Raw genomic sequence first — 16275 nt, 5'->3', positions numbered from 1 at the left:
TGCACAGACACAAAACTACAAATAAGTGTGTCATTGTCTGAAAGCTTACAGTCCTAACTGTAGGTTAAAGCTAAGTGCCGGTCCTACAGCGTCCCCATGACTGTGATCCAAGGATATCCTCTCACTCTGCAGGTCAGATACCCTCTGATCAACACAACGACAATTTCTTTTCCTAATTTCATGGATTTTAAATTGAAATAAATAAAAAAGAAAGACATGATTTTCAATTTGAAGTTTAATGTTAATTCCATGCTGTGTTTCAGTAAGAATACAGATGGTACTTGTGGCTCCGGTGAGAATATCCAGTAGTACAAATCAGATTCACTTTACACATACTGAACAGAAGGAGTAGGAAGAAGAGGAGGATGAGGAGAGGGAAGGGACAGAAGAAAACCTGAAAGAGTCAGGGGAGTAAAGATACAGCAGGCCTCTATTTCCCAAACTGTTTTTATATAGTGCCAATGCAAAACTGCATTACGTTACAATCAAAGAGTGTTGAGCAATCCCCTCCCACGCTCACACTGATGCACATTTTGTCTGTTAAAAAGCCATTACCTAACTATCTGCCATTAGCGAAAGCGCTACAGCCTCGCAGCACAAAACTTGGTCCAAAGAGTGGACAAGGAGAGAGGTCAGAGCGATGCTCGGAGGTGGGGGACGTTTCGTAATTTAACAAAAAAAGAAAGAAAGAAAATGAACATGTGTTGAAGAAGCAGGTGTAGTAACCACAAAAAAGAAAATGTAACGAGGGCACTTAGTTCTTCCAAAAAGCTTTAACACATCCCTTTTAAACCTCCCATCACTGCTGTGTTTCCTCAATGTGACAACTGACGAAGCACGGACAAGATACTGATCATCAACACACGCGCGCACATACACCGGAAAACAGCAAAGTATCGTCTTTAAATAAACTCTTGCACGTGTTACAAATACAGGCAAGCGTACTTGGCAACAGATGATAACAGCAAAATAAAGCAAAATAAAAACTGTGCAAGAGGACGTGAACCTTAAAGGGGGTACAGGCGTGCAAAAAAAAGAAAAAGAAATAAAACGAAGTGAAAACCCCCAGGGTGGGAAAAACGAGGGAGATGGCGTGCATACGAGGAGAAAAAGGTGGGGCAGGAGGGTGGAAATGGAGGGGATTGTAGAGTAGGAGTGGGCTGCAGAGTAAACCCAGCTGAACACTGTGGCTGGGGACAGGAGACAGTGCTGGGAGGAGGGAGTTAAGAGAGAAGGAGGGGGAGGAAGAGGAGGAGAGCTTGTCTTGTGTTGTTCGGTCTCACTGGGCCTCGTCCTCCGCATCTTGCAGTGCTTCTTTGTTCTGTTCTTCACCTGAGATGGAGACAAAAAGCACCAACAGTCACTGGGCTGCTGCTATACACTTAAAGACATTTCAAAAGCATCACCGGTGACGAGCAGCGTGAAGTGAAGCATGGATATCTAAACTACAGGACGGTTTGCCAGTCACGGATTTAGCCTGGACCTTAAAATATTGAATTTTTAGGCTTCATCCATGGTTGGAAAACTGCCTGTAAATCAGAAAATGATCAAATACTCACATAAAAGTACGTAACAGCTGTATAAAGAGCAGTAAGTACGATGACGGCACTAATTTAAAAGCCCCTTATGGTCCAAATGGAGTGAAATTAAGAAGATTAAACAGGGTTTGACATAACCTGTGTCCTGTGGGGCAAGCAGACTGGCCAGCTGCTGTTCTGTGACAGTGTTTCAACAGCACACAGGTATGATCTCACCTGTGAAGTAACCCATTTTTACCGCTCTTTGCTGTCAGTAGCCTACTGTCACATTGAATGAAGCGTTTGAGGTTAATGAAATTAAGAGGTGTTGAAAACAGCAGGGCTTCAAGACCCAACAGCTCGAGCTTCGTAGAATAAAAACACCTGCAGGTGGCTGGCATGTTTGTGTATGAAAACATTTTTGTACACACTTTAAAATATTTAAATAATATCAGCAAACCAGGAATGGGGATAAACAAAAAAAACGCTCCCACGGGTGTTTTGTGTAATATTTTCCAATATATCCCCTGGTCATCCGCAGTGAGTGTAAGCTGTCAGCCTGCTGTTTACCTCAGCTGTCAACATGCCCAGTGTGAATTATCCACGTACATTTGCTGTGGAGGATGCCATCAATCTTTGTGTAACGAGTCCGAAACGAGTCGATGAGTCAGTGAAGCTAAATCTGAGGTGATGAATTATTCCTCTTGGTAAGAGCTGCAGCTGTTTCTAAAGGTTTTTTGTTTTTGTTTTTTTTTTAATCTTGTCAAACTCGACCAGTACGTGATTAAACTCTCGTAAAACCTGAGGATTTCCTTTAATTATTTATCAGTTTGAAAGTGTGATTTTTAGGATACTTAAGCCAAACATTAGTCGGTATAATGTTAGTTTATAACCAGCTGCTATTTGTCGTTTTCTGACTGAAAGCTGGAAACAGGAATATCTGTGGCTGAACTTTGTGCATATGCCTTTACAGGAGTTTTCCTCTTTAGGAGGAGTATATTTTAAAGAATCACACAAACGTATTTTTCTGACATAATGTTTGTGTTCTTCTAAACCAGCGGTGTCGAACTCCAGGCCTTGAGGGCCGGTGTCCTGCAGGTTTTAGATAACACCCTGGGTCAACACATGTGAATCCAATGATTAGTTCATTACCAGGCCTCTGGAGAACTTCAAGATATGTTGAGGAGGTGATTTAGCCATTTAGATCAGCTGTGTTGGATCAAGGACACATCTAAAACCTGCAGGACACCAGCCCTCGAGGCCTGGAGTTCGACGCCTGTGTTCTAAACATTGTAAAGGTCAGTTTCTAATGGTGAAGTAGTTTGCCACTGCCCCCTCTGGTGGCTATTAGAAAGAATGCAGCTTTGAGGCACTTATGCATAGACCCAGAGACTACAGACATCTTTTAGATACAGTCCAACAAAGCCAGCCATGCATTTAAATAAGGCAACATGTGTAATCTGTCTGCAGCTGTAATGTGATAAATTTATCTAATTTTAAATACTTATGTCCCTGATTAAACTGATTTAAGTTTAAACGACCATCATTGTAATAAGCGGGAGACGCTCAGATGCTAAAAATAACCCAAACATTTACATACAAACTGCAACTTTCACCAGTGACCGTCAACGTGCAGGCCAGTAAGGAGGAGCTGTGTGCAGACTTACTAACAAGGGCGAAATGCTTTGTGAACCTGTGCAACTGGTTGCTTAGAAAGGTTACCATAGAGACCGCACAGCCATCCGTGTAATGAAGCATTGAGAGGCACAAATAACAAAGGCCTGAGAATCTGTCATGATTAAAATAGAAAGCGTAACGGTGCTCATTAGCACCGCGGCTAACTGTGATGTGAGAGCACTGCAGGACACGGAGCAGCAGCCTCACATGCTGCCACTGCAGTTCCTCCGTTATGTCACACTTCCGCGAGGCTGCGTTCACAGGTTTCCAAACACTGCCGACCCACACACATGTGATCTGCTGTGATGCCCCAGTGTGCAGGATTCAGTCACACCGACGTGCATTTGTGAAGAAGCAGAGTGTCCGCAAATCCTTATGGTTAAATTAGAAGATGGAGTCATTTGTATGGTCACAGGAGGAAGGTGGGTTGTGTTTCTACATTTCAGATTCACAAGCCCACAACTGTGAGACTGACACCAGCATTTAGGGTGCAAAGCTTAAAAGCTGGAAAATTAACATTATAAAAACTGAAGTCGCCTGGTTCACTTAGAATAACTGATCATGGAGATAATCGTCCAATAACAATAATTTTGAAGGGGACCTGTTACACTTTTCCAATATTTTCTATCAATTATGCAAAGTCACAGTGGTGGAGGCTCATATTAAACATGGCTCACATGATGAGAGGAGCACATGCACAAGGCTCAGGTTTCAGACTGCTCTAAACACTGTTTCCCGCAGTTTTTTCTACTCTTGGCTCTGCATGATGCCATTGAGAGTTTGAGAGGGGCAACCAATCAGAATAAAGGTGGCTTGTTTGAAACCACAAGGTTGTGTAACCATGCAAAGCCATTCTTGTAGAGGATAAGAATTAAAATATTGAGCAAAGGGACAAATAAGCTACATTTTATAGCTAGATTTGGTTACTTTGTGTAACTGCACCTCACTATGATACTTAAAAGCCTTGGCATAGTGACGCTTCATCTTTCTCATTAAGACATTTAAAGTAAATGGTCTGGTTCTTATACAGTGCTATTCAAAGCGTTTTAGTAGTTGACCAGCTACCTCCTGAGCTAGAGCCACCCCTGATGTGTCAAACTGGTCTCAAAGACAGTCTGGATATACTTTTGTAATATTATTAAGCACCTAAATATTACTTTATGAAAGGTTAAAAACACAAAACTGCCATTTAAAGTAGTTTAAATTGTTACAACTCCGATGTGAATGTGTTTTACTTCATTTGATAAATAGTTATACTGAAAATCTGACTAGGCCAAGAAGCAGATTCGGGACGTCGGCCGTTTACTGGGAGGTATTTCAGCCTTTTATCTAAGTTTTTTTTGACTTGCGGAAGACAAATCAAACATAGACAATCAAACATAGTGCTGAAAAAAGTGGAAGAGGTTAGCAACACAATGCGACAAATTACCGCTCTGTACCCCTAAAAACACTGGACTTGGTGCTGTGAGTAAGTTAGTGAGGGATGTTAGGGTGGTGAGGCAAGACTAACGGCTTGAGGTGGAAAAAAGCCCAAGACAAGAGGAATGACTTACAAAATAGACCTTTAAAAACAGAGAAGAGAGAAGGAGGAGGGCTGTCCTTAAGAATCTACAGGGGAGAGAAGTTAAAAGAGTTCGTGAGTATCGACCCTGAAAGGAGGGAGTGATTTTATACACTGCTCAAAAAATTAAACACTTTTTAATCAGAGTTTAGCACCAAGTCAGCTAAACTTGGGGGATACTGATCTAGTCAGTTAAGAAGCAGAGGGGGTGGTTAAGGGAAAAAAATGCCAGACGCCTCCACCTTTAAAATTCTCATCTTCTCTGGCTGATTTTTCTCTAGTTTTATGTTTGGATAGGGTCACTGTCACTACTGGTAGCATGAACCGATACCTAGATCTTACAGAGGTTGCACAGGTAGTCCAACTCCTCCAGGATGGTACATCAATACGTGCTATTGCCTGAAGGTTTGTCAGACCCTACGCTGGTGCAGTGGGTCCTGGTTCCTCCTGGTGCATGATGATGCCCGGCCTCATGTAGTGAGAGTATGCACGCAGGCTCTTTACACCACTGATTGGCCCCAGCATCCGCCAATAGAACAACATTTTGTTTTGGTCCTTCCAATGCTGCCAGACCTCAGACCGCCCAGGAACTCAGTGATGCCCTGGTCCAGATCTGGGAGATCCCGGTGGACACCATCTCTTAAGGAGAATGCCCCGAGGTTGTCAGGCAGGCATGCAAGCACGTGGGTGCAATAAAAACTACCATAGTACCATTTTTGCATTGCTGCAGTGAAATTCTGGCAGAATGCACTAGCCTGCCATCTTTGAATTTAGCTCTCTGTATGTTAAAGGCTTTCATTTCTGTCAAATGATGTAGCATCCTAACACATTACCATGCCCATATCAATATAGTTATCCAGTAATTTTTTTGGAGCAGTGTAGAAACCACAGAACTCAGAGGAAAGGCCGGACGAAACCTGTTTGCTAGATTTTTGACCATAAAAGAGGCAGAAATAAAAAAGGGGCAAACAAAGAAAGCAGAAATACTAAGCCTGAACAGTAAAGTCATGGTTCTCTCACCATCTCCCTGCACATCTGAGGTCCATAGTGTCAAGTTGTCACGTAGCAACTGCATGATAAGCGTAGAGTCCTTATAGCTTTCCTCACTCAGGGTATCCAGTTCTGCAATGGCATTGTCAAATGCTTCCTTCGCCAACCTGTCAGCAGAGAAGATACGAACCAACACAGAGGAGCTGAGGATTCACTTCACACAGTGGAAGCACAGACAGTCGGATCCACCATTCATCCATCACATCTGGTGTCCAAAATCTAATTATTTTTCTTAATCCATGGACCATTCTGAATATTTATGTGTGCCATTATTCATTTTCTGCTCCTTATCTGGGTCCAGGTTGCAAGTGCAGCAAGCTAAACCCTGCTCACCTTCTCCAACTTATCTAGATATACTCCCAAATGTTCCCTGGAGGCTCTTCCCATGGCCAACCTGGAAGATATCCAGGAAGCAGCCTGGTGAGATACCCAAACAAATGACCGGCTGGTGCCAGTGTGATCTTTTTTTCAAACTGGAAAACTGTAGTCCTTTGCCAATAAGCTACGCTGTGAGACGAGTCAAAATAAAGTCAATGTGGTTGAATAGCCAGTTCATGAATCATTTCATCTGGCACCCTGGATGGCTCAACTCCTAAACGATGCTCCTCTTTGTAATGAGTAATGAAAGGCAGTAATGAGAGACCGAGAGTCCAAGCTGCTTATATTATCCAAGTCTTCTTTTTTCAGCCTACCACAAAAGTAAGAAATAAACTACTGAACAGCACAAAATTGACTTAAATTTTAAATTTCTTTCAATAAATCATTCCATTAAAAAGCATAAGATGACATCCACAAACTGCTTTTACTTTCACACCTTTTTTTTTTAGTTTGTAGTTTCCTTTCAGTTCACTAACAATCTTGAAGCCTCACGTGATGTAAAACCCCCGTAGCCCCATCAAAGACGCCACAGGAAGTCCTGCTTGTAGACGTCAAACTTGTTTTGTTGTTTTCGTGCACCCCCCCCCCCCACACACATCAAAAACAACTATCTCGTGCACTCACCTGCAAGCACGGTCCGGCGAGTTGAGGATTTCATAATAGAAAACAGAAAAGTTAAGGGCCAGTCCCAGACGGATGGGGTGCGTTGATGGGAGTTCGATCATGGCGATGTCGCTCGCAGCTTTGTACGCTACCAAACTGTTCTCGGCTGCCTCCTTCCTGTCGTTGCCTGTGGCAAACTCTGCCAGGTACCTGTGGTAATCTCCCTTCCTGAGTGGGGCAAACACAAAGGCCATGAAGAACATATGGGCAATCTGAAGGGTAAAGCCACTTTTAACTGTTCAAAATAAATCAGGGGTATTGGTTAATACTTATCATGGAAAAAGATTTTTTTTAATAAAAATGAACAAAGACCACATTAGGATCATAGGTACAGTTAGACCGGCGCCTAATCCCCTTAACTAGGGCACAATTCTAATCAGAGAAGCATCTTTTAGAGGGCAACTAAACAGAGTAAGCAAAACACTCCTGAAACAAGCTTCGTTTACTCCCAAGTTTGTGATTTTCCTTCAATCATCTACTTCTTAAATTTAAGAGAGGTACCGTGTACCATTTCATCGTGGGAGATTAAAAATGCATCCAATTTTTCTGACAGGCCAGTTTCTGCACAGTGCATGATTTTTACCCCACAGCCTCCAGACTTCAGCTTCACCTCAACCTTTAATGGTTTATTCTAAATGGGACAGGGCTGTGCTCCTCTAAATAAGGCCACAGAAACGGAGAAAAATACTAAATAATAAATATCAGACTGTCATTTGTGATTAAAAGTTTAGTCTAGTTATGCAAGGCATCACAACCCAACAGTATCTTAACAAAATGAGAGAAAATGTGTTAGCAAATGTTTGTGTTAAATGGCCAAACAACCCGAAATTAACATTTGCTTATTTAACAATCGATTCTGCAACAACAAACATACATTAAAAAACTCAGAATGTCCCATAATTTGTAATAATCTGGGCGACCACACCACTTTCCTCATTTTGTTAGTACAATTTCAGATATGAACTGGATACCTACATTTTATAGTAGAAAACCTTAGATTCTCCCGTGGTAGCAGCTAAGATGAGATGCTTGTCCAGTACATCCAGAATGTCATTGCAGATTGATTTCAGCTCTTTCTCAACCTGCAGAACAAAACACAGATGCTTCTGTTAGTACACCATGTTCCTACTCACTCTGTGTGCTTTGAGACCTTTGCAGATATTGGCGTGTTCAATTAGACAGCACTAACCTGACAGTGTTTGACAGCCACTCTTGTGCTAGCTAATGCTATAAAAACTTTTTCCAACTTGTTGTGCCTTTTCCATAGTAACAAATAAGCAGTAAACAATGCCACAAAGAAATAAAGAAATGCTTCCCATTGATGGTTAACTTATTACCTGGACCAGGGACCTGGTCTGGTCTCCACTTAAGCAAACAGGGCTTCTTCCTGGCTTTTCACAATAAAAGCCTTCATTATATAGTATATGAAGGCTACTTACAACAGACCTCTCTCCTTTATCTTTTTTATTTTTAGGTTATGAGACACATTTTAACAAATGAATATTTGACATCTATGAAGCTCATTTTGAGGTCCATTAACAAAACAGCAAACAAAACAAAAAGGTGAAAAAAGCTTTTTGTATAAAATAATGATAAATATAGTGGAGACCAGAGAAAGTTGAATAACATAATTCTAAAAAACCTAAATATAATGCATTTGCTTCGATGCTTCGTTTAATCCACAACTCTGTAGTGCTCAGCTGTCACCATGTAAGCGCAAGCGCTTCACCCACATTTGCAACTAAAAATAGACCTGCAATTCAAGACTTCAGAGTTGGATTCGAATCAACACAAAATATATTAATTAAATAAACTGTATTAATATTTGAAAGTACTTTTCTAAGTCTTTTTTTTTTTTTTTTTGCACGGCAGTAAAACTGAGCCGCTGACCTGTAGCCGTTAACATGGACACTGAATTACTATTAACATCTACACCATCAGAACGTCTGCAGCAGGAAACTTCAGTTCTGAGAGTGCTGATATGCTCACTTTTCTATACGTCGCTCTTTATTTTCTACAGGCTTACAGGCCCATATTCTTACTCACTAGTACATTTAAGCACACACACCCCACATCCCAAATTGACCTCATCCAGGAGATGAAACTGAACTCTTTTTTTTTTTGCCTCATGCTAATGTAAGAAAGAAGAGTAAAGGCTGGTTAACTTTATGTCTTAGTGTAGGTTGTAGGTCTATTTGACTTTACTGTGCTGGTGATTATTTAAAAGGAATGAGCTGAGCTTTTTATTTGACTGATATTTAAAACATTGCAGTTCATTTTGAAAGACCTGTTTGTTTGTTTTTTTATCTCTTGAATATTTATTATGATTATTAAGAAAAGTATTTCTCATAGGATTACTGGATGGATACGACAGAATACTTTATTAATAAAATAATCAAGTTTTGCAGCTGTAGCATAGAGCTTAGGGGATTTAACTCCAGAGTCAGCATGCAGTTAGTCCCACAGTGGGCGTTCTCTGAATTCTGCTGTTACTGGGAGTTTCTCTGGAGCATAATTGGGAAAAAATGCAATTTAGAGTTATTTCGTGGCTGCCACCTGCCTCATCATTTTGGGCTGTGAAACCATTTCCTGGAGGAGAGCTCTCATCTCCATGAAATAACTGTGCAGGTACTAATGTCTAACCAGTGCTACCTCAGTCCTGAGGGTTTGTTTTTTTAAAATCACTCTGTGAAGTAGTGGCAAGAAGAAAAAAATACAATCACTTCACGTGTGGTAAGAGCAGAATCAGAATGAAAAACAAGGACAGCATCAGATGTGGGTTTAAACTGCGTCTGACCGTTTTCCTGTATTCTCGGATCATCTTTAGTTTGTCTTCGCCTCCTTTGTTTTCTTCTTTCTGTTCGAGGCTGCTGATTATCCTCCAGGAGGCTCTCCTGGCTCCGATTACGTTCTTGTACGCTACAGAGAGAAGGTTCCTCTCCTCCACCGTCAGCTCCACGTCCATACTCGCCACGTTCTTCATCGACTCCACCATTTCTGAAAGAAGCAAAATAGAAACAAACGGCTGAATGTCGGGTGAATTATCCACAGGACGAGGGGAGCAATGTTGGAACTACCATGATTTTTCTTTTAAAACTTTAAACTCAGTTTCAGGCTGTTTGAAGCTTCACCCACATAGGAGAGGGGATCCAATCAGAAAAATGCTTTCTGAAGGGTGGGGATAGGGGAGCCCTCTTGTTTTAGACCCGGGGTGGGGAACTCCAGGCCTCAAGGGCCGGTGTCCTGCAGGTTTTAGATGTGACCTTGATCCAATCACAGCTGATTTAAATGGCTAAATTACCTCCTCAACATGTCTCGAAGTTCTCCAGAGGCCTGGTAATGAACTAATCATTTGATTCAGGTGTGTTGACCCAGCACGAGATCTAAAACCTGCAGGACACCGGCCCTTGAGGTCTGAAGTTCCCCCACCCCTCTTTTAGACAGTCAAGAGGCTCCACTGAGGCCTAATTTAACACAAATAAAGATTATTTTGAAATGTGAATCATGCAAAGCCACTCTAGGAGAATTAAGGAGGTTTAAAGGAGGGGTTGCTGAAGGAGCTAATACTCCAATATTTGAGCTGAAGTATTAAATTTACTGATTGCAGATTTCAAGATCAAAAATGTAATGAAATTTATGCAAATTTCCTTACATCTGATTGGAATTCTAAAGAGAAATTTTCTGCTGGGTTAAACAACAGAAAAGGTAAATGTGAAAATATTTCTGCTTTAATATTCAGCACTGAGTCTTCATTACCGTTATTAACATTCATTGTTTTTAAATTAAAAGCAAACACATCTTCATGCCATTAGCTCAGTCCCGAAAGGTTTCTGTCATCTTCAGTGATTTATTAATGGAGCGCCCGGGATGCTGACCAATTATAAACTCCTCTAATGTAGACATTTACCATCGTGGACACCTTCGGGGAGGCGATGGAAACTGAGCCAGAACATTAAACCAGAGGGCTGAGCCAAATCATCTTCAGTACGTTAAAACATCTCATGTTTGATTCATGGCAGCAAAACAAAACGATTGGCACTTATCTCAGGAGAAATTCGTCAGCACAACGAGCTTCTTCCCCGAGGGGTCAAATAAATGAGGCAACGGGGAGCCTCTTTAATCAAGAACACAAACACCGAAAATTAACTGGATCTGTTTCAACTTAAAAAGAAATACCTTTATTCTAGCATGTAATAACTTACATAAGAAGCATCAAAGATGGCAGGATGAAAGACAAAAAGTGGTTAAAACAAGCCACACACCACATTAAAACATCTAATTTGGATGTAATTTCTTGCCTTGTCGCCCAGCCCAGCGCTGGAGGGAAAATACAAGTGCCAATCATCCAGTTTGTGACGTATGATCAGATACAGTCAGCAGGAGCAATGAGCTGGTTTACAAACCAGGAGGACTCAACATGCTGCTCCACCTCGGCCTGCTCTCAGAGCAAATCAGTGAGCTCCTCGTGCTTTTAAAGCATTTTTCAAGTGAAGCCTCCACAAGCTGTATTTGGACACCAAGTCATTAAAAGGAATCTGCACGAACACAATAGACGTTCACGACCTTTTTTAGCTGTGCGGTGGCAGACAAAGCTACTCCCTATCATAGTAAAGATGTAGGTAAGTAAAAGTGACATGCATCTCTGTTTGAATACTAAAAAACTCAATTTTTTATCAGTGATCTCAATTATGTAACACAGTTATTCATTTACTTAAATGCTCAGGTATTCAACTTTGGAAAAAATGAAATTTATAGGAGATGTATTTAACGTGAGGGCTGTTCTACATCTGCTTTGAATCTACACCGTGGGTACATCATAACCACAAACTTTCTGAAAGTGTAAGCCACATCGTGCTGTGCACCTTAGAAACCACAGCTCGCATCAGCCCGGCAATTCAGTATTGTCGTTTCCTCTAGTGCATTTCTGGCTACTTCTTCTTCTACACCCAATTTTCAAACTGACTAGAAAAGAGAAACTCCACCGCCAACTAGGATTTTGGTTGTGAACCAAAACTACATGGGGCTCGACTCAGCCCATAAAGTCCATCATGTAAGGATGCCCACTGGTCCGCTCTCAGCTGTTTCTACCATAGTGCTAAATTTACAAAATATACAAAATTGATTTAATTTTTTATTCAGTATGCTGTCAAATGAGTGACTGAGCACAAAACGAACGCAGATTTCTGCTTCGGCTTTGTGACCCAGAAGCTACGTCCACGACCTCTACCAAAGGAATTCTGCAGGTGCCAACATGTTCAACGAGAGGCCTGGAGATCTCCACAGTAGCCGAAAAGTGGATCAGAAGAGAGGAAGGCTCTTGTCCAATCATTGATTTCCAAACACCGGGCGCAGGGGGTGCTGTCGACATTTCAACAGCACTGGGTGAGTGACTCTTCCAGTCTGCATGTTGAAGTATTCTTGGGACAATATATTGAACCCCGAGTTGCCCTTGATACAACCATCAGAGGGTGAGTGTGTGGAAATGTTAGGTTAAAAGCACTTAGGCATAGGAGAAATACTTTTATGAAGCATTAATTATAGTAGAAAAGCACTGCGTAAGTGCCAAATCCAATATGCATTAGCCATTATCGTATTTCTGCTTGTTTGAAATTGTTACTTTCCAGCTACATGCAGGAAAAGCTTGCTTTTGCCTGTACTGCAGCAACCTGTTCCTGTGATGTTTTATTCCTTTTTGCCTTTGTTTCTCTTCCTCAATTACTTCAGCTGGAAGCTTTTTATAAGCAGCAGCACCCCAGAAAGACAGACCAGCCTAAAAATAGCACAAACACAGACACTGGCGTGTTTGTTTGCACAATGATTAACCCATAAAATGCATGATTAAATGCAAATTTATATTGACGGCAGGGAAATTTCTGCACCCCATCTACAAAAAAAAAAAGAGGCAGACACTCTGAACCAAATGGCTGCAATTAATACCAGCAGCTGCAGACAAACTTGGGAAATGTGACTTTTTGTTGAGAAAGAGGTTCGTTTTCACACTCTGAACCAGGCAAACGGAGATCAGAGAGTGTGGAAAGTGCACAGTTTAACACATCAGCGATGCTTTCACGCATAAACTCCTGCACACAGCAGGAGGTAGGCCATTTTACACCAGGGCTGGGCGGTATGCTGGTCATAATTCCACGCATGACACGAATCTTTCAAATACTGATAAACTGGAGAACAGCCAAGGAGCCAGCTGTGGTTTCTATACTGACCACCGGGAGCGATGCAGATCGACAAACCGAGCATCTGTCTTCCACACGGTTTTAGTCATATGACGCAAGAATTAAACATCCTCTGCTAGCACTCTTAAAAAGGGCAAACATCATGGCACTATAATCTGAAGAGTAAACTAGGGCATGCTGGGTAATGCTAACTTACAGCCTGTTGGAAGCGGCTCCATCAAAAGTGTGGAAAGACTCCACAATAACTAATTGAGGAGCCCTGCCGTCAGTTTATTTAAAAGGAGACTTGCTTTGCAGCTCTGCCAAAACACAGTAACAAGGAAACAGATGGTTTTAAACATGGACGTAGCTTCCACATCGGAAACAAAGGCAATGTCTGCTGCAGTAAATCTGCACCACCAGACAGCGACAGCTGAGCTACAAAAAGACTTCCGGTACTATTGATGTTCATGAGAAATTCGCCGCAAGTACGTTCCTGCTCAGTTTATGGGCTCAAGGGCTTGTAAAGATCATTACGCTCATTGTTAAGGCTAACAATTAGCGAGCTACTTTGCCAGTAAAGAAGCACCCCCTCCTCGTTACATCCGATTCGTTTTTAAACCGCGATGGCGAAAGCCTTCAAAATAGGACCTCAGATGCCAATGGGTGATGTCACTATATTTACATCTTTTTGATACAGTCTATGCAGGGAATCAGGTGAGAATAACTCAATGCTAACAGCTGTTTTCACTTGAAAACTTGACTCATTTGTGCCACAACATGGAGTTTATACACTAGCAGCAACAGACCAAATGTTAGCTTTATTTATAAACGGTGGCAAAAACAGCACAAACAGACCGCCTCTGTGCTTAATATTAGTTCCATTTAAACAACTTTGAGTAAATTACTGTTCTAATTGAAGAATGAAATGTGTCATGTTTGTGGTGGCTGCTTTGGCTTATTTTACTTGTTGCATGGCAATATGCAGTTTCTAGAAAGAGGAATTTAACTAAGGAACTGCAAGGCAGGCAATACTAATAAGATTTCCTTGCCTCATGACTGTGTACATTTACTAATATATTTTTTGAGATTACTGAAAGGCACTAAAGGCAAACTAAAACTCTTCAGGTACTGGCTCATCTGGACTTCTGATCAAGATTACAGTTTAGGTACAAGACTAACATCTTATAATGACCAGGCTGAAAAACACCTTGTAGTTTGCCAGCTACGGCGCAAATTGAGAAGCCCCTCAGAGAAGAAGAAAAAAGTTGATCCGCACAGAAATTCCTCAAACGTGATTTTAAGAGCTTAATTACGTGCACGTTTTCCATTAGACTCACTGCCACACGGGCTTCTCTTGAACCCTTTGTGGGGCCGATTTGTAAGCAATAACTGGAGCCGTTTTCTGGGGATTTTCCACTCGTTATTGATCAGAAAGATCAGCGTCAGCGGAGCTGCAGGTCGTGTTTGTAGTGGTATGGGCATTCGTCGTGGTTTTTTGAATGGAGTTCGGCGTGACGGGGCTGAAGAAAGGCTAGCCAGCTAGTTAGCCGTTTAATAGCTCGCTAACTAAGAAGAACCGCTTAGCACCGCGTAACTAACACAAATGTTCGCTGGCAGCAGTGCACACCGCGGGACACGCTTTCCAGCACGCTGGCTGCGCCTTCCTCATGAGCTGAAAACTACATTTAAACGTATATTGTTTCATTCGGCTGGGGAAACCTCCGCCATTTTGTCTCGTCTCACCCAACAAATCCATGTGAACTGCTTCACCTGCGTCTCCAAACCCCCTGCGCAGGGAGACAGAGGGGGAAAGAGGGGCCAGGCGGTCTGCAACCACCGATATCTGTCCGCAGCCTTACCGTCATATCTCTCCGCTTGTTCGGCGAGTTTAGCCTGGTATACTAAGTTCTCTCTGTCCGCCATGGTGCTCGGATACTGGGGCTTTTCGTGGCGTCCCAGTGGAAAGGGAGGATTATCGGCTGCTCTGCGATTCCTGGTGGTGGATCAGCAACAGCACTGTCGCTTCGCTGAACCGAAGAGCCACCGGTAGCACTGGCGTAAAGATGGCGCCGCTGCTCCATCCGGGAAATCCACGCAGCGGACTCATCCACGCCTACAGCCTCCAGCCAAGTCAATAAAATATATTCAAATAAAATCAATAATAAAGGTAGTGATTTAAAAAAAAAAAAAAAAAGAAGTGCGTGAATGAATAAAAAAGTCACGTAAATAAATTTAAATAAAACTGAAATTAAAAAACTTCACGTTATATAAAAAATTAAGGTCACTAAAAAAACAAAGAAAGAATATACACGAATAAGTTAAAAAGGTCCGGAATATAAATAAAATTAAAAATAAGCTAAAGAAAATAAATAAATAAATAAATGAAAAAGTAATGAAATACAGTTAAAAATAATTTAAAACATAAGATAAAAAACTTATGAAATACATTTAGAAATAAAATAGAAATAAAAAAACTGAAAAATACAAAAAGAACCAAGTCTCAAAATAAACTGTCCTCTAAGTAAATTAAGTAAATTCAAAACCCTCCAACACCTTAATGTTAACGCCTTAATAATTCACTTACACTCTTCATTGAATATCTAACATGTTAAGAAAGCACAAAGAAGCACTTTATTTTTTTTATTATTATTTTCCAAATAACTATATTAATAATTACTTTACCAAGAGTATCATAAGTTAGTAAAACTGAACTAAAGCTAAATGTCGAGACATATTTTAGTTATCTGAAAAAATATGAAAGGATTTTTTTTTTTTTTTAAATGAAGCCTAACCTTAAATAATACAATGTACTAAACCAAAGATAAACTGATATACACTAGAAATTACTGTTTTAATGTTAAATTTTTGTCTTCATAACCAGCAACAGGAGGCTTGAGTCCCAGTATTTATTGATACTGGGATGTCTTTGTGACTGAGTCCCAAATGTTTGTATTATTCCCACCATCCATCCTCTTCCACTTGTCCAAGTCTGTTTGTATTGTTGTGTAATGAAAACTAAAGCTAAAGCCAAACCTTTTCTGTAGAATGTGCATACAGTAAACTTAGCATTTATAAACCCTGAATGTAGATAAACGGAATAATTTCACACACCGATAAAGTGCACCCTGACAATTAGGTGTATATTTATTGACTAGGATACATTGATAGATTACACACTACAGAAGATAAAAAGCTAATTTTGACTTCAAAATAAAAGATTTTGACTCATTGTACAATCTCCTGAAAAGAAATACAATTT

The 16275-nt window shown here is 41.0% G+C and overlaps 1 protein-coding gene across 1 annotated transcript; it reads right to left on the bottom strand.

The window, feature by feature from the left end:
* Positions 1-217: 217 nt before the first annotated feature.
* On the bottom strand, positions 218-15083 carry LOC146661164 (14-3-3 protein epsilon). The gene is made up of 6 exons (XM_085421237.1): positions 14876-15083; positions 9644-9843; positions 7822-7928; positions 6808-7014; positions 5776-5912; positions 218-1332 (listed from the first exon to the last, which is right to left on the bottom strand). The coding sequence occupies exons 1-6, from the start codon at positions 14937-14939 to the stop codon at positions 1280-1282; spliced, it is 768 nt and encodes a 255-aa protein (XP_085277363.1). The 5' UTR covers positions 14940-15083; the 3' UTR covers positions 218-1279.
* Positions 15084-16275: the final 1192 nt, after the last annotated feature.

This window comes from Rhamphochromis longiceps, linkage group LG10 (genome assembly GCF_057381845.1).
Source record: "Rhamphochromis longiceps isolate RC_006_pf linkage group LG10, R_longiceps_female_GT1.1, whole genome shotgun sequence".
NCBI classification, from domain to species: domain Eukaryota; kingdom Metazoa; phylum Chordata; class Actinopteri; order Cichliformes; family Cichlidae; genus Rhamphochromis; species Rhamphochromis longiceps.
The sequence above is the reverse complement of the archived record's forward strand: the minus strand, read 5'-3'. Positions and strand labels throughout refer to the sequence as shown.